Source organism: Monodon monoceros, unplaced genomic scaffold (assembly GCF_005190385.1).
Source record: "Monodon monoceros isolate NGI ecotype Baffin Bay Population unplaced genomic scaffold, NGI_Narwhal_1 Super_Scaffold_19, whole genome shotgun sequence".
NCBI lineage: Eukaryota > Metazoa > Chordata > Mammalia > Artiodactyla > Monodontidae > Monodon > Monodon monoceros.
The window spans coordinates 13,409,855-13,434,220 of NW_021703775.1; the positions used below are offsets into that span (position 1 = coordinate 13,409,855).

The 24,366-nt window shown below is 47.2% G+C and overlaps 1 protein-coding gene across 2 annotated transcripts in view; it reads left to right on the forward strand.

The window, feature by feature from the left end:
- REEP1 (receptor accessory protein 1) overlaps positions 1 to 24,366 on the forward strand; it is a 109,475-nt gene that overhangs the window by 72,800 nt on the left and 12,309 nt on the right. For both annotated transcript variants that reach the window (XM_029232492.1, XM_029232491.1), the window contains exons 4-6: positions 4,183 to 4,303; positions 6,804 to 6,917; positions 23,076 to 23,253. In XM_029232492.1, the coding sequence (XP_029088325.1) occupies positions 4,183 to 4,303; positions 6,804 to 6,917; positions 23,076 to 23,253 (413 nt within the window). The remainder of the gene's footprint in view (positions 1 to 4,182; positions 4,304 to 6,803; positions 6,918 to 23,075; positions 23,254 to 24,366) is intronic.

Below are 24,366 nucleotides of genomic sequence, written 5' to 3' on the forward strand. Positions count from 1 at the left end.
TTTGATACCACGGGGCAGCTGGCATCCCCAGGGACCTTCTCAGGTGGCCTGCAGGCCTTACCGACAGTCACTGGCAACTTAGACTAAAACTTGAGGCCCACTCAGTCCTAAGCTCATTTCCTCACTTGGATCTGCAAAGGGGAGAGGGCCCTCACCCACCAGAGAGCAACGTGTAGAGACTTCTGAGAGATTTGCTTTGGGCCTACCAAGGTTGAGCTGATGCCAGGTACATAGTAAGAATTATGAAGTGGATGTTTGTGGGCGGCGGATGGAGATTTGGAGAGAAGCAAGGCTCTTGATCCTCACTGAGACACCGTTCCATATCACATTGCACATTATGGGGTCACCTGTTGGTTTCCGCTCTCTCGCTAGATGATAAACCCCTAAGGGCGAGGACATGCCTAACCTAGCTTTGGTTTCCCTGTATTGCTTAGCACAGACCTTTCACCTCATAGCTTTTCAATATGATTTTCCCCACTGAATGAATCAATCAATAAGCTAGTTGTTATCTTTGAGTAGAAAGTGGGGCAGGAAAAAAGCTTGAGGAGAGAAATTGAAAGAAAATGTAGTGATTGCTAACAGTAGGAGGCAGTCTTGAGATTCGAGTTTTGCTACTAGGACTCTAAAGGAGCCTACTTTTAACCAAAGTCCTGGAAAGGTCGAGAATTAGCAGGCTGTAACCTCTTCCTTTTTTCTTCTGTGGATATTCATGTCAGCTTTCTTCCCAAGGAACAAACCCATTCCATTGTGATTCTTCTATAGCTAGTGGATTTCGCTTCAAAGGAAGCTCCATCACCCAAGGTGGACAGGGGAATACAGAGGAGCCCTCTGTGTCCTGGTCTAGAGATGCCAGGGAGGGCGGTATCTTGGTGGTCTGGAGACCACCAAGTGAAGTCTGCTACCGCAATTGGTCATTGGAGATGCTTTGCCAGCCTGACAAGAGAAGATTTGGGAGGTGAAGCCAGAAGGTTAGGAGGCAGGAAGGTTTTCAAAGGCTGCGTCAGCATGGATGGGGCACACGGGAAAGATCCTGAACAACAGGAAGCTCAGTAGCAGGCTGGCCAAAGAACAAAGGGTCTCTGGCAGCCCAGAAGGATTGCTCAGGATCTAACATTCTCCTCCCCACACCCCCGTCCAGCCTGGGGCAGGCTCTTACGGTTGGTCCTACACTGTGAGGGTGTGACTGTGGGCAATTAGCCTCTTGTACCTATGTTTGCACAGAAGTACAACCTCTATCTGTAAATTAGATGCCCGCAGAAATTCCACTTCTGGGCATTTTCCTAAAGGCATGTTAGCATAGGTACATAAAGAAGCATGCTCCAGGAGATTCACTGCAGCTCTCTTGTAGTAGCCAAAGATTGTAACCTTTTGTAAATATCCATTCATGGGGGTCTGGGTAGATGCTCAGGCCCCCATACACAGTCATTAAGAAGAGTGAATAATAAGAACCTGCTGTATAAAAAAATAAATGAAATAAAATTAAAAAAAAAAAAGAAGAGTGAGGCCTGGGGAATTCCCTGGCGGTCCAGTGGTTAGGACTCCGTGCTTTCACTACCAGGGCCCGGGTTCGATCCCTGGTTGGGGAACTAAGATCCCGCAAGCCACATGGTGCAGCCAAAAATGAAAGAAATCCCCAAAGTGCACTGTTAATCGTGTGTGTGCAGTAGGGGGAAGCAAGGCGTAGGAGGGGGTGCAGCGAATGCCGCTAGGTGAGCATGGGGGACATTACGGGAGTCATATGTACCCACACAATTGTATATCTTAGCCCTAATCCACTTCTGGAAGGATGCACAAGACACATGCTGCTTATGCTTTTGGAAAAGCATCCAGGATGGGAAGGAGACTCTGCTCTATACTCTTTTGGACTTTTAGAATTTTTTAAACTATGTGCACGCATGACCTATTTTTTACAAAACCCGTCTTTTACATAATAAACAAAAGAGCAGCAGTGTGACAGAACCCCTGGGATTATCTGTGAATCTTGGGTTGATGCCTGAGCTTTGCAGGTTCATTTGTCCCTTGGGGCTGACAAATACTTGTTTTCCAGACCAAACTTCCTTCACTGTTCATCACCAGAGTGTTCAATTACGGGAGAATCACACCTCTGTTCCTTCAGCTCCTTCTCTTTTCTGGCTGTGAAACATTAAGCAATCTTGACATGAAAGTGTCCTATAGTTGCTAAGGGAATATTCAGGAAGGGCCTGCCAGAAGAGAAGGCCGTGAACTAGGACGAGGAGAGGAGGAGGGGGTGGGGCCGCTGATTGGAGTGACATGAGAGTTAAAGGGCTCTGAAATGACTTGCTAGAAATTGCTCTTCGTTTGGGCTCTCTTATCAGGGAGGATGCCTGGGAGGGGTTTACTTTTCTGATTCCTCAGACTAGCCCAGGTGTCACTTTCCCTCATCGCATCTGTTTTAATGGTACCCAGACTTTGTTTTCAGGTCTGGTAAGACATGCAGACACAGAAATGACTATCATGAAGGAATAAGTTCGTTATATTCACAGATCCCTAGAGGTACAGCCCGCTGCACAGAGCCACATGGGGAAGCACGGGGCTGATCAGGAAGCAGAGGCAGTAAGTGTGGGCAAGAGACTGTATTGTGGTTTCCATGGGAGAGGCAGTCTCTCCAGAGTCAGCAAGGTCCCAAGATGTCAAAGCATCAGAGTACAGAAAATTTTAAAATATGGTTAATACACATCCGGCCTGCCAAGTATGGTTGCACAGGTTGTTCATAGCACAAGATATCTGGCCAAGGAGGCGAGTGGAGCTGAAATTCGGATGAAGCCCTGTTTGCAAGCCATGTGCTCCCAGGACTGCATCCAGCTGAAGGACTTGGCTTTTTCTCACACGTGCAGAGGCACCACATGGGTCAGCAGAGGCCCGTGATGGCACTCGTCTCAGGTTGCTATTCTATATTAATCGTGATGATTTGAGCAATCTCTGTTTCCTTGACTGGACTACCAGTTCCAAGGACGCCAGAACCTTGTCTATGTTTCCCGCTAGACTGGAAGCTCCAAGAGAGCAGGGGTCAGGTCTTCTTTGCTTCCCACCGTCTCCTTGGTGCTCAGCACCGGCTGCCACGTATGGGTGCCAGGTGAGTGTTTATGGGATGCATAAACACATGGCACGCAGGACTTTAAACTTCAGAATCGTATGTTATCTGTATCCTGAACTCTTCTTTCTTTCGGCACCAAAAAGATCAAGACCTTTTTGCCTGCTGTTGGTTTCCTTAATTAAATTTAATTTTTTAAATTGAAGTAGAGTTGATTTACAATGATGTGTTTGTTTCAGGTGTAAGCAAAGTGATTCAGTTATATATATTTTTCAGATTCTTTTCTCTTATGGGTTATTACAAAATGTTAAGTATATATAGTTCCCTGTGTTATACAGTAGGTCATTGTTGGTATCTATTTTATATATAGTAGCGTGTATATATTAACCCCAAACTCCTAATTGATGCCTCCCCTCCTCCCCGCCAGCCTGCTGTTGGTTTGAATAGGGTGAGTAGCATCCTCTTTCCTGGCAAGAGTTGGGCTCCCGTCCCTGCCTTTTGGGGACTAAGAAGATAGCCGAGGAGGGGAGGCTTTCACTCTCAGTCTGGCGATTCTTTGTCAGCTCCGCCCTACTGTAAATCCTGTGTTTGTGCCTTCGTGGCCTCCAGTGAAGAGTGAATGACCGGGAAATTGGGCACGGCTGGTTGTGGCATCTGGGCCTACAGGAGCCCCGGCTCCAACCGAAATGAGCAGAGCTCGGATGGAAGCTCCAGCTGTTGTCAAGCACGGTCATAGGGTGATTGCTGGAGAGACCCCAGGTCCCTGGCTTGCTTGACAAGGAAAGAAAACACGAACCGGCTTTGGGAATTCCCTGGCGGTCCAGTAGGTTAGGACTCAGTGCTTTCACCGTTGAGGGTCCAGGTTCAATCCCTGGTTGGGGAACTAAGATCCCACAAGCTGAGCCGTATGGCCAAAGAGGAAAAAAACAAAAAATGAACTGGCTTTCAAGAGGCCTTGGGCTTGTGCCTCGGATGTGCTTGTGTGTGCATACACCTTCATGGGAATCTGGGGGCCAGGCGGCCCTGTGCAGGCAGGAGAGGTGTCTGTGCCCCCAGGTCTCATGTTTCAAAGGCTCAGGGCGGAGTTGCTGAGAACCTAATGGAATGTGTATTTTCTCGTCTCTCTCCAGGTTTCCATTCTATTATGAACTAAAAATAGCATTTGTAGCCTGGCTGCTGTCTCCCTACACAAAAGGCTCCAGCCTCCTCTATAGGAAGTTTGTACATCCCACGCTGTCCTCAAAAGAAAAGGTAATTTATGTTGCTCTGCCTTGCACTCCTTCCAGCGAGTGAAAAAATTTTTAAAAGTGATTAAAAAAAAAAAGGCAGGTTGTTTTATTGCAGGAGGCTCTTAATTGACTCTTATTTCCCCCCTCCAACATTCGTTCCTTCTAATCTTTCTTTTTTAAGTCTATTTTTATGACCTGTTTAGAAATAGTGGTGAAATTCTCCAAAGGATGTTATTCATCATTATTTATTGTAAAACATTGCCATACATTGAAACAAAAAGCAGAAAAGATTCACTCATAATTCAACTCCCCAAACTGAATTTCCTTCCTTTCATCAGGCTCAGCCCCTATCCTTTTGCAGATAGGATTTTTACATAGACTATTAAAATACTTTAAAAACTTAACATAAACAGGAATGCTGAAGCCTAGAGAGATTAAATGATTTGAACTTGTACCCAGATAGCTACTAAAAGAGACTCGAATATAATACATTTCTAGTATGTTTGCTTTATTGCTCAATGATAAAATGTATGCTACCAGTGAAATACCTGCTACTTTAGTAATTATCAGTCAATAAGTATTAATGAGAATAGTCATAATAATTTGTTTCATGCTGTTTATCTTTTGTGTTTGTTTCGCTTCAAAGTACTTCACATACATCCTTGAAATGAAAATGCAGGTTTGTCTATTGTCAGAGATGGAAAAAATAAGATAGGGAGAGATTGCAGGAAGGGGTCAACAATAACTAAGGATTCAAGGGGGAATTACAACTTACACCTCTTGGAAAGAAATTTAAGCTACTTATAAGATAATGTCACTGTCTATAAAATTATTTTTTGTTTAACATCTCCACTGAACGTAATTTGCCGGATTTGTTTTCAATGGATTGTTCCATTGTTTTCTTAAGATCTCATACAGTAATAGATGCCGAGACCACTAAAATAAACATGACCTCTGTCTTATTAATTGGTTTGGTAGCTCCTTTTTAAAGTTCAATCCAGTCTGTGAAACGTTTCTTTAAAATAAAATTTTAAGCGTACATTAAAAAAAAAAAAAGCCACTCCAAACCAAGAGGCAACAACAAAAAAGCTGAGCAGATGCAATATTTATCTTCTGAGATCTTAGACATGATGGCATAGCATCCTTTTTCACTTGGTCTTCCTAATGACCCACGACAATCACCACACATAGTATATAGTTCCTTCTGTTGACTTCTTATCTTAGAATAAATTCTCAGGACTGGGATTACTGGGTCCAACATTGTATAACTCATTAATGATATTATATGACTTTCTAAACTGATTGTGTGGTCGGATCCGACAGTATGAATTAGGAGCACTGTTGGTGGCTTGATACATTCATTTCTATTGCTTCTGAAAGTTGGATACTTTGGACTTCCAGGGGAAGCCTTTGAGTACATCGGTTGAATGAGCAGGCTCCTGTAGACGTTTCTGAGAATCTGTTTAGGAACTAGGACACACTTCCCGTCTCAGAGAGTGGATTTTGAGGAATGGTAATCCCTGTCTCGACCTGGTTATCAAATCTCTATTCTTCCTACTTCCCTTTCTCCAAACGCTGGACTTACCCTGAAGCTGCCAGTGTAATTTCCATTGAAACGAAGGTGACTGACTCTTAAGCGCTGCCAAGAATCACTTCTGGAGTCGGCCAGGGGTCGCAGTGGAAACTTAGTGTGGTGACTTCTTGAAGAAGCTTAAACAAGGACAAGGCAGGGGGTTGACTGCCCACCTGCATACCCCAAAGCAGGAAGGAAGTGCACCGATGTGCTGAACTTCAAATGAAATGCAGGGCAAGTGTCATTGACTGAACTCTGCAATGAGCTCCTCTGATTCCAAAACAACTGTTTTCTTAAAACAGTGACAACAACCACCCAAACCAAACAAACAAAAAGAATGAGCCAACGTTGATTCAAATTTGAACAGAACCAATATCTTACTTGGTCTCGGTCCCTGAAGTAGATGTCAGTCCTCTTTCCCACCTCACCTTTACCTTGTGGTATGATGCTGGATGACTTCTAATTTCTGCTTTTATTTTGTTATCTGTAAAATGATCTTCTCTATCAACAAAAATAACACCTATTTCTTTCTATGTCCTAATCCCTCCCATCGATATATACATGGCGAGGGATTTGGGTATCGTATGAAATAACTATGGAATAACAGAATTTCAGAGCTGCCGGGGCCTGACCTCCTTGAGATAAGGAAGATGACAATGGTTCTTGGTTATTGAAACCAGCCACTGTGTCAGGTGCTTTTCTGGAATGATTGCATGTAATCCTCACCTTGCTCCACAACTTAGGTGCTACCAGGGTCCTCATTTTTCGGAAGACAGAACCATGAATAGAGGCTAAGTTCTTGCCCAGGTCTGACAGCCAGTTAGTGGCAATGCCAGAGAGAATGAGTGATTGGGCACAAGCCCCCAAGCTCAGCGCCCAGGAGAAGGGAGAAAGAACAGAGATTTATTTGAGCTTTCCAACTCAGTGTGCCTCTGTTTTCCTTTGACAGGAAATCGATGATTGCCTGGTCCAAGCAAAAGACCGAAGTTATGATGCCCTTGTGCACTTTGGGAAGCGAGGCTTGAACGTGGCGGCCACGGCGGCGGTGATGGCTGCTTCCAAGGTACCATGCTGGGACCTGACCACCATGGCTGTAACTTGCCCAGAGACAGGCTAAGGACCGATCAGGTTCCTCGTCCCTTTTGGGGTCCCATTGAAAATCTGAGGGGAAAAAGGGTGAATCTTGCCCCCAGAAAACTGCACACCCCCACACACAAATGATTTATGCAATATTGAGAGGTTCCTAGAGCCCCTGAAGCTCATCTGTGGGTCTCAAGAACCTCTAAAGTACTTGGAGTGTAATCCTTGGATGCAGAGAAGAGAGAAGGGGAGGAGAGGGAGCTCTTCTCTGCAATTTCCTAGGGTGCATTGGGAGAGTCACCTAAATAGACAGGTGCAGAGACTTATTACCTGAGTGAATGGGTGCACTCCATGCTCACGTGGCCCCACAGATCCAGGGGAAGGAACCCAGGGTCCTAGAATAAGTTGAGTGGTTGAAACCGGGAGGATAATGATATGTGTAGCAGCAGTAACTAGAGGTAGAGGAGGTTTGAAATAAATACTGGTCTTGTGGGATATTGTGATATAAGCAATTACTTCCTTCTTTTTTCCACCCAGCCCTGTTCAAAGGCCCTCTGTGTTCCTTCCCAGCTTCCTCTCCCATTACATTCTCCTTGTCACTTTGTCGATTTCTCGTTATGTGCTCAGCCCTGAAAAATTAAATTGGTAGATGTTTACTCTCAGAGCAAATTCAGCAGATTGCCCTAGTGTTTCCTGGTGACAACACCTTCCTCCAAATCCAGAGGTACAGTAGGGGTCTACAGTTGGCTGAGGGTGGAGGAAAGGCAGTTATGCTTATGTCTGGAGAGATACAGTGGTTGGGAGGTGAGCTGTATTAGCAAAGGGAAGCTATGAATCCTGGGTGGCAATGTGAGGGTTTGGGGGAAAGAGAGGGTAGAGCTGTGAAAGGGTTTGGAAGAGGACAATTAATACAGATCTTCGTGCTCCATGGGCTCCCAGTGGATGGTGGGATGGAAGGTGTTGATAGCCAGTTGGGTCAGGGGACTGAGCTGGGTTTTCTGGGCCCTGAACCAGGGAGAGGCACTTTAGGAGCATTTCTGGGAGAAAAACTTAGCACACAGGGCTGGGAGTTTGAAAAGCACCTTCCACATAAAGTCAAGGAGTTCTGCAGACAAAGGCTGGTGGGGAGACAGGAGAACCAAAGGGGAGTGATTCCTATTTCAGAGAAGGACCAGGTGCTTCTGTAACACAGAACCATAGTGAAGTGTTCCGCTGGTACCTGGAGGGTCCCTGTCCACCTTAGGTACAATAGTAGCTGGCAAAGTGATGAATCCCAATGAGTATCATTGGAGGGGAAATTCCGCTTTGGTATCTGGAGGAGATGTATCAGGATTTACAAAGAGCAGTGAATTCTAAGATCCTTCTGTTTGAGATGCAGTCGTTTTAGGCTTTTGTGTTTAAGCTGACAGAAAAGAGAACTCAGAATTGCTAAATTCTGAATTCATCAGGCTAACTTTGCCACATAAAGCTACAGAAGCCTCCCAGGCCCTCTCCCCACCCCATCTTTGCTTCTGCACCTGAAGGAATATAGGTTACTGCTCTTTTCTCAGCTCAGTTGTAGAGTATCAGTGTGGTATATTTATCAGGGTGGCTCAGTACCGGTCACCAGGCCACTCAGCCGTGTGTGTAAATTATATTCTTATGGTAATTCTGTAGGGCCATCCTTTTCCAGGTCTGCCTCAAGCTAGAACCTCCTGAGTCTTGATACCATCTTGGCCAGTCACCGCCAGTCCCTCTGACCACCGGGGAAGCCCGTGAGCCTAGGCCTCCAGCCGGGCACCTTACAACTAACCTGAAGGAAGCTCTAGATAGTCTGAAACTTGCCTCAGAAAATAGCTGCTCATTAGTTCTTTCTAGTTGGGCTAAAGTAGTGAGGGACGCCTGCTTCCTGCTGAATTTGGTTTCAGACAAGAAAATTTTCTGCCTTGTGGGGGCTTTGCTTTTCCTCTCTAAATATCTTGAGAGAGAAAACACTCTTCTTTCCCCAAAATAATGCCCTCTGTTTTTGAAACAGATGTGTACTTTAAAAAAGAAAAGAAAAGAAAAAGAAGTAAAATTCAACCTGGCTGAGGGATAGATCAGTGGTTTCCATAGTAACAATGGACCACTCCAGGCCGCGGCCAAAGGATGATAAGTTACCACTGGGTTCAAATCTGGCTTTAGTATCCAAACCACCTGGGAAGCTTTGTTTTTCATTTTTAAACAGATTCTCAGATGTGCTGAATCAGAATCTCAGGCAGTGAGCCCTTGAATCTCTATTTTTAACAAGTTCCCCAGATGATTTTTAAACAGCCAACTCGGACTCCCCTGGTGGCTCAGTGGTTAAGAATCTGCCTGCCAATGTAGGGGACACGGGTTCGAGCCCTGGTCCAGGCAGATCCCACATGCCGCAGAGCAACTAAGCCTGTGCACCACAACTACTGAGCCTGCGCTCTAGAGCCAGCAAGCCACAACTACTGAGCCTGTGTGCCACAACTACTGAAGCTCCTGCGCCTAGAGCCCTTGCTCCCCAACAAAGAGAAGCCAGCTCGATGAGAAGCCCTTGCACTGCAACGAAGAGAAGTCCCCGCTCACCGCAACAAGAGAAAGCCTGCGTGCAGCAACAAAGACCCAACGCAGCCAAAAATAAATAAAATAAATAAATATATTTTAAAAAATAAGTAAATAAAACAAACAGCCAACTCTTTACAGGTCGCTGCCTGAGGGCCCATCCAGAACCATTCACCACAGGTGATGAGGGTTAAAACAGGTAACTTTTTTAACATTCCTGGAATGCAGATTTAGCTCCTTACAAGCATTAACCTTGAGAATGAGAAAGCTGCGTCCAGAACAACCTTGTCGATTACCCCCCGGGGAACAATCAAAGCAATTTTGTGAAAAAAAGACACTCTGCCCAGTCACAGTGGCTAGGGTGACCATATACTGTTCAAACAGGACACATCTGAGAGTGAAACGGCGCTGTAATTATTACGCTGGGACAACAGGTAGAAACTAGGTCTGTTCCAAGCAAACCGGAGTTTATGGTCGCCCTACTCATGGCTCCATTTTACATCTCTTGGACCCTGCCTGTCTCCTCCCAGAAAACACCCTCAGCCTACAAGTTCTTACTGTAAATATCCACTACATTTAGCCAAACAGCTGCAGGAGAGAGGGTGAGGGGACTGAGAGCCTCCCTCTGAGTTCAGACAGATTGAAGGGAGGCTGGGACCAGGTGACCGGATGAGGGCGGTCACTCCTTCGTCATCTGCTGTATTTTCCATCCTTTGATGGCTCCCCAGGAGGAAACTGCAGAACTTAACCAGAAGAATGAAAGATCTTCTGCCTACACTTTTAGTTAATCCTTTTTTTCCTTATAACTTTGGACCCAGAGCCCTTTCTCTAAAAAAATGAATGTTTGCAGGGTTTTTGGATCATCATGAAGTGTGAAGAAGCTTTGTAAACCATATCATTGTACAAATATAAGTTGTTATTAATGTTAATGTTTTATCTTAGAATAGAAAAGCTAAAACAAACAAACAAAATTACACGTTGGAAATTTCTCCCCAGGCCTATTAACCCCCAGCCCATCCCCCAGTTTTCCCCAAGGTCTAATCCTTGTCCCCGGGAAGTAGTGATACATTTTTTCTTTCAGCAAAAGCTGCTCTGTCTCCTTCCTAGGGACACACATCGGTAGTACCTTCTTTCTAAGTGTCCCTAGTCTCTTGGCTGGCTCTGAGCTGAGATATTAGCTGTTTCCCAGCCAGTAATTCCGCCCAGAGGGAATATTGAGCCCCACGTCTTTTTAAGACTAGAATTGGAAATCTCTCGCTTTTTAAAATTAATACTCTAGAAACTCATTAGTTAAGCAAAACACATTCTCACGGGAAGAGAAACAATAGTGAGAAAAACCAATTGATCAAGTGTTTTAAAACTGTCAGGTAGTTTTAAAACTGACTTCCCTGGCGGTCAAGTGGTTAAGACTACGCCTTCTAATGCAGGGGGTGTGGGTTCGATCGCTGGTCGGGGAACTAAGATCCCACATGCCTCGTGGCCAAAAATTAAAAACATAAAAAAAAACCAGAAGCAATATTGTAATAACTTCAATAAGGACTTGAAAAATGGTCCACATAAAAAAAATCTTCAAAAAAATCCCCCCAAACTGTGAGGTATCCAGGCCACCTTATTCCCCTTGACATTTGAACCATATCCTAGGTCTCTTCCACCCTCCCACTTCTCAGGCCTGGTAAACCAATCTTGCTTTTGACCTGTCTCATAACTTGAAAACTAATGCCCTTTTACTTTCCCTGGAGATCCTATCCCTAGAACGGTTCCAGTGCTGACAATAGTGTTATTAAAGTCACCTGTTTAAGACAGCTGGTCTAAGTAAAGCTGGCGTTCTGTGAATTAGGGATGCTTCTTCCCCAGATTGCGTGTGGGCTTTTTCCCCCCTAGAATCTAGTATTTCCTGTTAGATCGTGAGCTTCTGGCCATGAGTGACTCTGGATTCTTTTCCTTTGTTTCTTGCTTAGAAAAAACCCAAAACCAAACTTTGCTGACTTGTCTGGTGTTTTGCACTCATTAAACCTTGTTGATGGATCTGAAGAATAAACTTTTTGCTGCCTCCAATCCTGCTCTGCCCAAAATGGTAGCCACTTGCCGCGTGTGGCTATTTAAATTAATTGAAATTAAGTAAATTTTAATATTCAGTCTTTACTCACCCGCTTTCAAGTCCTCGGCAGCCAGTGTGGCTGGTGGCTGACACAGGGATAGAACATTCCCACCATCGCAGAAAGGTCTCTTGGGCAGCACTGTCCCAAGCCTTCTGTTAAGCCTCTTGGGTTCTCCTTTGCCTTATTTCCATCTTCTCACCTGCAGTGCTCTGCTTTGACAAGGGCCCCTCCCTTACCCACTTGGCCCTTTGGGGCCTCTGTATATGAGGTTCACGAGGAAAACGGGCAGATGGAGACTCAGCCTACGGCATTGCCCATGGTGGATCTTTCCGTTTCTTCATCTTCTCCCTTGGTCTGGCTCTGCTTTCACACCGTGACCTCCACTTTGCTGACTTGCCAGCCAAAGCTCAGGTACTTTGCCTGCAGTTATGGTCAGTGGCCACCAGGGTATAGCCCAGCCTTGGTTATAGCCCTAGCATCTGAACACCTAGGCACAATCACAGAGAGATAAATTATAGTGTTTTCCCACTCATTTAAAAAAAAAAAAAATTCCCACTCAATTTTGCTTTAAAAACAAACTCTTTAAACAGTTCAACATAGTTTTAAAAAGTGTCCTCTCCCTCTGATCCTTATTTTTTATCCATCACTGCTTTATCTAAACCTCTTGCTTGAATAAAAATACTGCTTTCAAACGACATGGAACTTTATTCTTGGAACCAGAAGCTCATTCTGGAAAGTTCATAAGCCTAGTGATTTGGGGCTTCTGACCAGACTGGAGTTGTTTGCCTTTGCCTTTGTTTTCTTTCTTGCCAAAAAAAAACCCACAATAGACAAAAGCAAAAACTACCTGTTTACGATTAATCAGAGGGCAGGTGTTAATTTTCTTTTTATAAAACCTCCCTGTATCCACTCATGCTTTGAATGTATGTCCAAGGAAGAAGAGAAGACTGCTGTCCCTTTTGGATCCCTGTGTCTCCCTTGTCTGGCTTCGCACACTTGTGTCTGCTGAATCTAAGTGGCTGAGGACTCTAGGAAGTTTCATGCTTGTCCCTTCACCCCCTCAGAGGAACATTTCCCAGCCTCTGCGCTAGCTTATGTCAAGTTAGCCCTCTTTCTTCTGTTTAAGCCAAGGACTGTGTAACATAAAATTAATATTTAGAGTTCACCATGACAACCATTTAAACACCAAGATTACATAAACTGTTATGGACAACCTGCTGAAAAAATTTAGGTAAAGGGTAGGGAATACTTCCCTCCCAGACAAATCAGCTTGCACTGGAGCTTATTTCTAAAACCTGAAGCAGCACCAAGCAAGCCTTGTCCACTGTGGTTCTACCACACTCGCCTTTGTTCCTCGACACCCTGTCTTCCTCCCGATGTTTCTACTTGGAATGTTACCTCGCCTTACTCCACTCCATAGATGGTGAGGTGGATTGAAACAAACAAGAGACTCAGTCTCACAAGTCAGCAGAAGGCGGAGTTGCCGGTCTGATATTACTTGCCAAATCTCTGTTCCAAGTTTGTCTGTGGAGATCATATGTAGCTGGAGGCATCGAGGGTCCCAGTGGAAAGAGAGAAGCCCACCTGCCTGCCTGACCTCTGATAAGAGCCTGGTTGAAACCTAGGAGGTCTGAGAAAGCACTTGGCTGTGGTGATGCACCTTCCTTCCTGGTCACCTCCTCCCCCCCTGACTTCTGTCTCCTGGCTCTCCCTCCCTCCTCCCGTCACTCCCTCAGTGTTGGGGGGAATTCTCCAGGGCCCCACCTTGCTCTCCTCTCCACCCCAGAGCCACTCATCCTTTCCCTCACCTTCAGCTGTCACCACCTGTTGCTCCTGGTTCCCAGATCGGCTCCTCTCCCAGGTCTCAAGTCCAGCATTTCTGGTTCTCTGAACATCTCCTCCCTGTCTCCTGGTACCTTCAGTCAGCATCTCTCTAACTCCAAGTGTATCCCTGCTCTTGTGTCCCAAATTTCTGATGACGACAAAATCACCATCCTCTCTGGACCCCAAGCTCCAAATTTCAGTCATCTTTGAGTTCCTCCTTCCTCCGATTGACTCTTCGAGTCCTGCCCATTTGATACCCCTTCCTTCCTTCCTTCCTTCCAGGCCCTCTTCCAGGCACCCTCCCTTCTAGCTTGGACTCTTGCAGTAGCCACTCAAGGGGTCACTGCCACTCTCCCTTCCTGTTTGAGGCCTGTGCATTTGGCCCTGATCCCAACCTTCCTGTCTAGTCTCTCCTGACCTTTCTGGTTCTTGTATACTGTACTTACAGCAACACCTTCAGTGCTGTTCTAGAAATAGCAACTCTGCTGTTTCTAGAATTTTCCCTTTCCTGCCTCTACTGATGCTAGTTCATCTGCCCCTGTTCCCACCTGTTTGAAATCCTGTCCACCCTTCAAGGTCAAGAGCCACCTCCTTCACAGCAGCCTCCTTAGATTCCTGGTGGAACTGGTCTCTCACTTCATGGCACCCCAGTGGCCCTCTTGTAGTCATTTATATCCATGTCTTATCTGCACCCCTACTAGGTGCACAGTAAATGGTAAAGGGGTGAAGGATGGCTGTTCATATTTTTAGCTGTCACAGCCAGGAGAGCAATGCTTAGCAACAAGTATGGGCTTTGGAAATATGCAGACCCAGGTTAAAAAAATCCCAGCTGCAGGACTTCCCTGGCGGTCCAGTGGTTAAGATTCTGTGCTTCCAATGAAGGGGGTGCAGGTTCGATCCTTGGTCGGGGAATTAAGATCCCACATGCCATGCGGCCTAGCCAAAAAAACAAACAAAAAAACCCCCACCTCCCCCACTTGCTGTTGCACCTCTATGAGCCTCAGCCTCTCCACCTGCAAAATGGGCATGATAATGGTTTTTGCCACAAAACAGTCATGAGTCGATGTCCATAGAGACTTCCCAGGAGGCAGAGCTCATGCTGAGGCTACCTGTTGGTCACTTCTCCTGTGTCAGTTTGCTCTCTAAGGTTGACCATGATCTTCACTCACTGTTGAACCAATAAGAGAAACAAGTCCGATGCTGGCATTGGAAAGTTATTTACAGTCCAGACTCTTGTGGAGAGGAGGCTGTCTCCTGCTTGTGCGGATCTCTTTCCGTCTTTTCTCTGTGGTGCGGTAGCTTGGGCACAGTTGGGGCGTTGCCTGTGCCCTTGTTCCTCCCTGTCCACCTTGCCTGTGCTGTGTGGCGCTGGGCAAGCCACTCTCCCAGCCTGGGCTTCAGGTCCCTCATCCGGTCGGGCTCTGGGCCCGACTTCCGCCTCCTCGTTCAGCCTTGAGGAGAGCAGTGTCCGAGTGGCAGCGTCTATATAACACGTAAGCCCCTGCCCCAAACCCCACCGAGAGAGAGAGGAATGTCAACCTGTGGGTTGTTAGGACAGGAAGGAGCCTTAGGTGCCACTTACTCCACAGGGGAGGACACCGAGATCCCATTGCCCAAGGTCATGCTGCTGTTGGATGCCGAGCTGGGCTGAGAGCGATACTTCAGTTCCCAGTCCTGTGTTCCTGCATCACTCCAGACACCCCCATGGCCCCCTCCCCTCCACACACACTGAACTGACAATTCCTGGCCACATTCTGCTTGGATCACACCCCCAGGCCCTGAGGCCCCATGGCTGAGAGCCTGAGGGATGCCTGTCTGCCACTGAGAATTCTAGAGCGAGTCCCAGCCCAGGGTACTTTTAAGGTTGTCTGCCTGCGCTTCTGACCGTTTTATCTGGAACACCTCTAGGAGTCAGGAAGGTACATTCATATGCAAGAGACAGCCAGCAGCTGCCCCCAAGGCAGACCCCCACTTTGCCTTGAGGCAAGGCTGGGGCCACACTTAAATGCAGGTGGTGGGTCACAAGTTACCTTAAGAGACTAAAGATAGTTTCTTTAAAGCTTTATCACTGTGTCCTAATATAACATAGTAAATCAACTGTACTTCAGTAAAAAGAAATTAGGATATTGAAAAGCAAAACAAATAAAGCGTATCACTGTGATAAAGTGGGAAGTTGTAAACGCAGCTCCACTTTTCACTGAGCAAACTTGTTGGATGCCCCACCTTTGGGTCCCCTACCCGACTCCTACTCCTTGAAGAGAGATCTGCCACAACTTTAACCTCCCCTCAGGGCCTGGCCTCTCCAAGGAGGAAGCCTGGACCAAGCAGAGCTTCCGGCTGGGTCTCACTGGTGGCCTTCTACACATGAGGGCTGGACAGCTGCTGCATGTGGAGTCCTTCCCGGTGACCCCCAAACCCCGTCACCTGGGTGCTGGCCTGGCTCAGATGACCAGGCCCTGCTCTGCTTTACAGGGACTCTGCTCATCTGTGTGCTGTTACTGTCTCGCTTCCCAGATCCAGGTCTTCATCTCCTCAGCAACTGCTGTCAGCACCTCAGATCCAGCCTGGCCTGAGGTGTTGGCCAGTGTCCCCAACCGGCCTTCCCTCACCAGTTAATGTTCATTTTTGCGCTTCATCTCCCATTAGGGGCACTTCCGGTCTTTATTGCAGACATCCATGTGCCCAGCTCCAACCTGAGGAAGGAAGGCAGAGCAGATACCGGGGGCCGCTCTCCATGTGTGCCACGCAGTGTGTCCAGAATGTTCTCATGACTCTAAAATCCCACTGTCTTCACTTTGCTCACTACCCAGAAACCTTCAGTGGAGCTCTCATCGAAGTCCAAGTTCAGGCAAAATACAGTTTTTCCAGACTGATCTCCCACTCGTCACCGGCACCCGAGCCTCTTCTCCTCAGACTGGCTCAATCTCAGTTTCCCAAATGCACCCGGGTTTTCCACTCTCACACCTTGGCTCCAACCACTGTCTGGCCACAATGTCCTTCCCCTCTCTTTCTGATGGTGCAGCCCTTGCCTCGCTCAAGTCTGAGCTCTTGGACGAGGCCTCCCCGGGTATTCTAGCCAACAGTACTCTCTCTCCGTCCCCTGAGCTTCTGTCGTATGTTTTGTCGTCTGTCATTTGCTGTCTTGTACGCCTTTGTGTCTCGATGCCTCAGCCAGACTGGGAGAACCTTGGAGTAGGAACCGTGTCATGTTTCCTATTCATGTTTGTTTCCCCTGCGGGGCTTCACTCAGCGCTTCAGGAACTCTCCAGCAGCGTTGGCTGCGAAGGAAGGAATGAAGAAGTGAGTGAGTGAGTGAGTGACTTGTAGGAGGCCAGGGCAGCATGGCTCCCTTCAACCCATTTTGTAGGTTTGGTGCCCATGGCTTTTTTTTTTCTTTTCCCTTTTATCAGGTGGTTCGACTCTTTCCTTTTGTCTCCTCTTTGGACCTCAGAGAAGGGCAGGTAACCCCGCTGAGAGATGTGACTAACTCCAAACTGAACCCTTCGGGGATGGAAGCCAGCAGCCACCTGTGCCCACTGGCCCATGGTCTGGATCGGAGCCAGGTGTCTCTCCTCCCGACAGCTGTGTGTGTACATGTGCGTTAATCCCAGAGCCGAGGCCCTGTCAGCCTCCTCCCAGAGCCTCTTATTGTGTTGATTTGGTAGCATCTAACATGCAATTAACTTATTTGGTTTTTTGGTTTGTTTGTTTCATGCCTGGAGAATGAATTGAATTTGACGATTGATGCTACAGTGGGAAGAATCCTTTCGCTCTCTTTTGTTTGTTAATCCAATTCTATGTCACGAACGAGGCCCTTGCCTTCATGCAGCATGTTGAGAAGGAGCCTGCTTGGCCTCGACGTGGAGCATGTATAGCTGTAGAGATTAACTGTTTTAGCGAGGTGGGAACCCTGTGGGAATTTAGAAGGAAGTTCTAACTCTTTCTTTTTTTCAAATATTTGAATCGCCAGTGGGAAATGTGGTTATGCTGGTGGCCTTGTTATCAACTGCCTGACTCACTAAAGCCTTTTGTCTTTATTCTCATTGTTATCAGTTGAAGGCAGTAGAAACCATGTGAGGTGAGGTGGGCTAAACTTTGTGCTCTGCTGGAGCCCCCTCCTGTCACTTGTGTCCCTGTCACTGGTGTCCCTTCCCCTGTGTGTCCCTCTGGAAAAGAGGACCTCGTCAAGGGCTTGCAGCCAAACTTAGTAACTGTTGAATCGGGGTTCTGTGGGCCCTAATGGCAGGTATTCTATTAGTGGTAAATTGTTTTACTTAGAATATCAGCTTTTTAAGGTTTTCCCAGGAACACACTCCCTCCTCTGACTAAGAAAAGCATCAAAATATAGAAAATTTGCTGTGTGTTAGCTACATGGATTTCTTATTCCTTACAAATTGGGGGAAGGATGAGGAATTAAAGTTCTCAGATTCACAACATTGTAAATCAACTGTACTCCAATAAAAATTAATTGTAAAAATTTAAAAAAAATTTACAGTACCTGTACATATAAATATGTATATAAAAGTACATATAAGTCCCTAAGGTTTATATCTTGAATCCATCTATAAAATTAGAAAAATGTAGTAATTAAATACAAATGAAGAACTACATCAATAAAATTAAAATACAGAAAAGATCTCAGATTAATAGAAAATTCAGTGACACAGTTTACTTTTTTAAATTTACTTTTATTTATTTATTTTTGGCTGCGTTGGGTCTTTGTTCCTGCACACAGGCTTTCTCTGGTTGCGGTGAGCAGGGGCTACTCTTCGTTGCATTGCGCGGGCTTCTCGTTGTGGTGGCTTCTCCTGTTGCGGAGCACAGGCTCTAAGTGCATGGGCTTCAGTAGTTGCAGCACGTGGGCTCAGTAGTTGCGGCATACAGGCGCTAGAGCACAGGCTCAGTAGTTGTGGTGCACGGGCTTAGTTGCTCTGCGGCATGTGGGATCTTCCTGGACCAGGGCTCGAACCCCGTGTCCCCTGCATTGGCAGGCGGATTCTCAACCACTGTGCCACCAGGGAAGTCCCCACAGTTTACTTCTTAAAGTCCAATTTTCTAAGAGTTTTAGCCAGGAAAAAGAAAAGATTAAAGTAGTCAGGAATAGATTCCCCTCCCCTGCCCCCAAGATACTTCTGTGGGATTTCTGGGGCTCTAGGAGCCCAGCTGAGAGAGCCACTGGGCCATATGTTGTTGACGTGCCCAGAAAAAAGCAAGGTGAGTCTGTTAAAACAAACAGCATGTAAACAAGCAGCCACAACAAAACTGGGTAGACCCTGCTTATAATACTGTGGGGAATAAAGAAGTCAAAATATGACAATACAAGTAGGAGATTAGTTTTCATGGAAGGCTGTGGGTGTGTTCCTTTCTGGTCCCATGAGGCTGGGCTCTAGAGTGCACGTGGGCTCAGCTGCCCCGTGGCACGTGGGATCTTAGTTCCCCAACCAGGGATCAAATTCGTATCCCCTGCATTGGAAGGTAGATTCTTAACCACTGGACCACCGGGGAAGTCCCATCTACTTCGACTTATTAAAAAGACTCTTTTGGAGTCTTTAGACATAGATTTTTCTGTGTGTCACTTTTGTATATGCAATAAAGGATATAGGCACCATAAATTGATTGAAGTCTTTCTAACCTTCACTTTCGGAATCTGATTCTTCTGAATCGCTTTTCAGCTCCACTCATCAGTATCCGTTTATGATGTGGCCACATCACTCTGCTTTCTAGAGCGCCGGTGATGCAGAGCTTTTGTCTCTGAGATTTTCATCCATGCTGCTGATACCCATTCTGCCAGCTCCGATGTTGCCACTTTCTTCATCTTACTAGAAGGTGTCAGTAGAACGTGTTTTAGGCAACCTAGACTCAGATTCCTTCTTCAAGTGGGTCTTTTTTTAAAAATCTTTTGGCGGCACCGCACGGCATGTGGGATCTTAGTTCCCTGACCAGGGATTAAACCCAAGCCCCCTGCATTGGAAGGGCGGAGTCTTAACCACTGTGCCACCAGGGAAGTCCCAGTTGGGTCTTAAATGGTTTGTTAACAGTGAACAGTCAGGAGTTTCCATTGTCTGGTCATGCCTTGGGGAATAACAACTCAGTGCATTCATGTGTAGGCAGTGACAACAAAGACAAGGCAACAGCAACCGTAAGACCCTCCCCAGTTTTCAGAGGTGAAAAAATGTATGTCTTGTAATTGATGATAATTATCCACAAGAAGTCTAGGAGTAAATGGGCACTGTCGGTATTCCAGTGACTTAGTGATGCCAAGGCTCCGGGTGGATGTCTCTGCGAGTCTCCTTGTCACAAGGTGGCAGTTCCCACACTCAAAGGCAGAAAGCAGGGAGCAGGGTCAGGCCTTTCTCCTGCATGTGAGAGGGAGAAAATATCTTTCCCAGAAATCCCTTAGCAGATTCCCCTTACCTCCCATTGGCCAGAACTGCATCACATGGCCATGCATAATAGCTAGGAGGGAGTTTGGGAAATCTGTTTTTTTTTTTTCACCATTTCGAGAACGGAATTGGGAATGACTTTTGGATGGTCAGCTAACAGTCTATCCCACTGTGGTCAAATACATTTGGGATATGCTGAGTCGAACAACCCAAAACACTACGACTTCTCAAAGCTTTTAGTATGTGGCTCATTGAATTATAGAATATGTTTTTAAGCTTTTCCAAATTTAGGGAGTCCAAATTTATTTTCCCAAAAATAAGGAACCCAGTTTTGCAGAATACCAGAGAACCACTCTTGGCTGTTCCCAGAATAAGAAAACGAAGGTTCTCAGAGCGGAGCTGAATCGGCCGGTGGAATAAGGTCTGTGGAAAGTGAATGGAGATGAGGTTTGGAGTAGAGACTGAGCAGGGCTGAGAGGTTTACAGCCGAAAGGGCTATATTGATTTGAACCGTCTCAGATTGTTTTGATGGGTACGGGCTAATTTGTTTTCAAGAGCCTATATCCATGCTGCCGTGGTTTCTTCTGAGACAGGACTCAGTCGATACTGAGCTATTATTATCTCCTTTTCTTTCCTAACCTTTGCCACTTCCTGTCTTCATGATGCTAGTGATACTGGAGCAGGCCAGCTGGCTTCTGGGACTGGAACTGAGTGCTTTGCTGAAATGGTCATGGACATGTGTGATGCCTGCTGCCTCTTTTCCTCAGATACATTGCTGAGCCTTTGTAAGAGCTGCCAGACCCAGGGAAGGAGTTAGTCCACCACCATTTATTTGGACTTAGAATCATGAAGCCCCTCCTAGTTTTTTTCCCAGAAGTGATCCTTTTTTTTTTTTTTTTTTGGCTGCCCCCCCGCAGCATGTGGGATCTTAGTTCCCCGACCAGGGATTGAACCCGTGCCCCCTGTAGTGGAAGCACGGAATCTTAATCACTGGACCTCCAGGGAAGTTCCTAGATGTCATCTTGAATGTTTCTGAGTAGAATAATCATGGGTCATTGGCTGATGGATTTGGAGGGGATTATACTGGGGAGCGGGTCTCCCCCCTCATTTTCTTGGCAAAGACCACCCAGCTGTTACGTCTAGAAGGTGAAGCCTCAAACCCCTTGCCTACCATCGTTCAGGAGCTGTATCTGAGGCAACCAGGGAGATTTCTGCCTTTCTCACATAATGCCCTCCAAATACCCCTTTGCCTGGATTTAGAATTCTAGTTGTATATATTTTTTATTTTATTTTATTTATTTATTTTTAAATCTATTTTTATTTTTGGCTGCGTTGGGTCTTCGTTGCTGCACGTGGGCTTTCTCTAGCTGCGGCGATAGGGGGCTACTCTTTGTTGCGGTGCGCGGGCTTCTCATTGCGGCAGCTTCTCTTGTTGCGGAGCACAGGCTGTAGGCGCACAGGCTTCAGTTGTTGCAGCACGCAAGCTCAGTAGTTGCGGCACGTGGGCTCTAGGGCGCACAGGCTTCCGTAGTTGTGGTGTGTGGGCTCAGTAGTTGTGGCACACACGCTTAGTTGCTCCGCGACATGTGGGATCTTCCCGGACCAGGGATCGAACCCGTGTCCCCTGCATTGGCAGATGGATTCTTAACCACTGTGCCACCAGGGAAGTCCTGTATATATATTTGATTATTTAAATAGTTTTCTTTCTGCTGTTGTTAGTTTCCTGGAGACATGGTTTTTAAAATATCTTTGGTAGGCTGAGAACTTATCATTTTCATATTTTAATGCATCTTTGTTTCATTCTGACATTTTTTCTAAAACTGTCTGCAAGCTCCTTTGTCTTCCCCCGTTGCCTCTAATGAACTCATTCTGCGTTTGCTCCTTTAGCTAACTGACTCTTTTGCTAAAGTTACTTCAGTGAATTACTGTGCTTTGTTGGCTCATTTTCATTACTATTTAAGTAAAGTGAAAAAAAAATCTCCAAACCCTTCTGCCATCTCTGAAAGCCTCTTAACTAATGCTGTCATGGCCCTTGTTGGTTTCATCAATCCCACCCCCCAGCCCAGAGCCCTTGTTAGCTGCTCTCGCTGATTTTGTGCTGATTTGTTGGTTCTGTTCCATCTGCGGTGCCTATGGTCCCCACGTCCTCTAGCCCTCTAGGACTACTCTTTCCTTCATTATTCAAATAAAATACCTCCGCCCCCGATCCATGCACCCCATGTACCTATGGGAAGTCTGCATGCCCATGAGTGTTTCTGAAGATACCCACGTTTATCAATTTGCCTAGTGGTTACTTGCCTGTCACCTCTTGCTCCAAACCCCAGCCCAGTTCTCAATAATCCACGTGTCCTTACCAGCCCCTCCGCCCTTGGGTTTCCTTCTCCCCCAAACACAAGTCTCCCCCTCCAGCCCCTGAGGCACACCTAAAGCAATGCTGTCATCCCTGTGCCTTCCTTATAATCTTTTCACTTTGACAGATTCTCTCATCCAGATGGCGAGGCCCTTCCCTTTCATAAGTATAATGGATTGATCTTGCTTTTCCTAAACAAAAGAACAGTTTCCCCCTGAGACAGCTTCTGTGGCTCCTTGAGAATAAGAAATGGTTACGGTCAACAGTGTTTTGTTGCGTGTGTGTCTTTTTTTAATATCATCTTTTTCCTTCCTGATTCATTACCTTTGGGTATTCTATGGAGCTCAAGTGTGACAGTGGCAGTCAGTGTGACTCATGAACAGTCATGTGAACAGATAAAAGAAATGGCTGTTGTCATACATTTAAAAAATACTGTCTGCATTTTATTTCCTTTGAAAAGAGTAAGGACTGAGCACATAGATTATTAAGTTCTGATATTCTAGCCAGATCCTTGTGTCCTGGGAACTGAGCAAAATGTAGCTCTATAAGGATTTTGATTTATGTAAAGCCGGAGAAGCCGCAGACAAGCCCTGGAGAGTAGGAACCGAAGGCAGCAGTCGTTTCCTCGGCCCTGAGTCTGGCTGAGGCTCGGGCTTATCGTGGGGGGGGCGTCTGAAGGAGAGGAAGGAGCCTGGAGCCAGAAGAGCAGTTCCTGAGCCCACAGGAGGCCCTAGAACATTCTGGGCCTGGACCCCCTCAGTGTTCCCTGCAAGTACACCAGGCAGCTGCCCCTCTGCAGAGTATTCCAGGGGACTGACCTCCACCTTGCTGACCGCCAGAGCCCCCCTCTTGGCCTCGGTTGCGTTCGCCCGCCACAGCTGCCCCGGTCTGTGGGGCAGGCCTCTGACGTGTGCCCCGTCCTGTGTTGTGTCCAGGGACAGGGTGCCTTATCAGAGAGACTCCGGAGCTTCAGCATGCAGGATCTCTCCACCATCAGGGGAGACGGCGCCCCTGCTCCCTCAGGCCCCCCGCCACCGGGACCCGGGCGGGCCAGCGGCAAACATGGCCAGCCTAAGATGTCCAGGAGTGCTTCCGAGAGCGCTGGCAGCTCAGGTAGGTGTCACTTCCCTTCCCCTCTTTTCCACCTCGTAGGCCTTGCTTTCGTGAAGGGAGACCCAGGCCCCCCTAGGGCCCTTGCCCCAAGGACTCGCCACCCATACAGACGTCCATCAGACCGTGCCAGGCCAGCCAAGGGGCAGAGCACCACTTGGGCCAGGGCAGAGGGCTGGCCTTGGGGACTCTGATCGGGGGCAGGGTTAGGTCACCTGCACCAAAGGGCCCCATCTCCTCCATCTGATTATCTGGAGGGGGTGGGGGGGTTGAGTAGTAGTACCTGGACCAAGCCTAGAGGTGACAGGCCCAGCTGGACCTGGACCAAGGCAGCTTTCTCTGTGTTCTTCTTCTCTGACCCCACACTCCCAGGAGGGCTTACCTGTCGTGAGCACCTGCGTGTCTCCTCCCACCCAGCCAGGGCTTACGGCACGGTATCCCTTTTCCCTGCACGGTATTTCCTGTCCTGCCTCTCACTCTACCATCTCCTCCCCTCCCTGAGCCACCATGCCCCATGCATAACCTCGGCCGCCACATGCAAACACCACACTAGCTCTGAGGTCTAATTCCTGTGGAGGCCGGGGCTTTACGGAAACCACACCTCTACCTCGATGTCTACCCCTGGTAGAGGGGTACCTGGGCCAGGATTGGCCTGGAACTTTGTTTAAAAGTGCAGAGTCCTGGGCCCCCCCACCGGGGGATTCAGTAGGCCTAGGGTGAGCCCCTGGTATGTGATGCTGTCGAGGTTGCAGCCACATTTGGGACCCACTGACGTCTGATCCCTCAGTGGGTTTCGGGCTTGTGGAAGGTAGGGGCAGGGATTAGAGGGCTATGGAGTTGGACCAGGACTCAGGGTTTCCCAGACTGTTCCTTGGGAAGATTACGGGGCTTGGCTTTCGGGAGCCGAGCACTGCTGCTGCCAGCAGAAGGTTGATGGGGAAGGGGCTGCAGGGGATCGTTCTGGATCATCACCTCAGCCCCTCCACCTTGCTGGGAAATTGAGCCTGGGGGCTGAAATTGGGCCACTATTGGAATCTCTGGCTGTGACGTGTGCAGGTGGTTAGCCTGCCCTTAAATGTATAAACAGGGACCTCCAGGCCACCTAGACCTAGACTG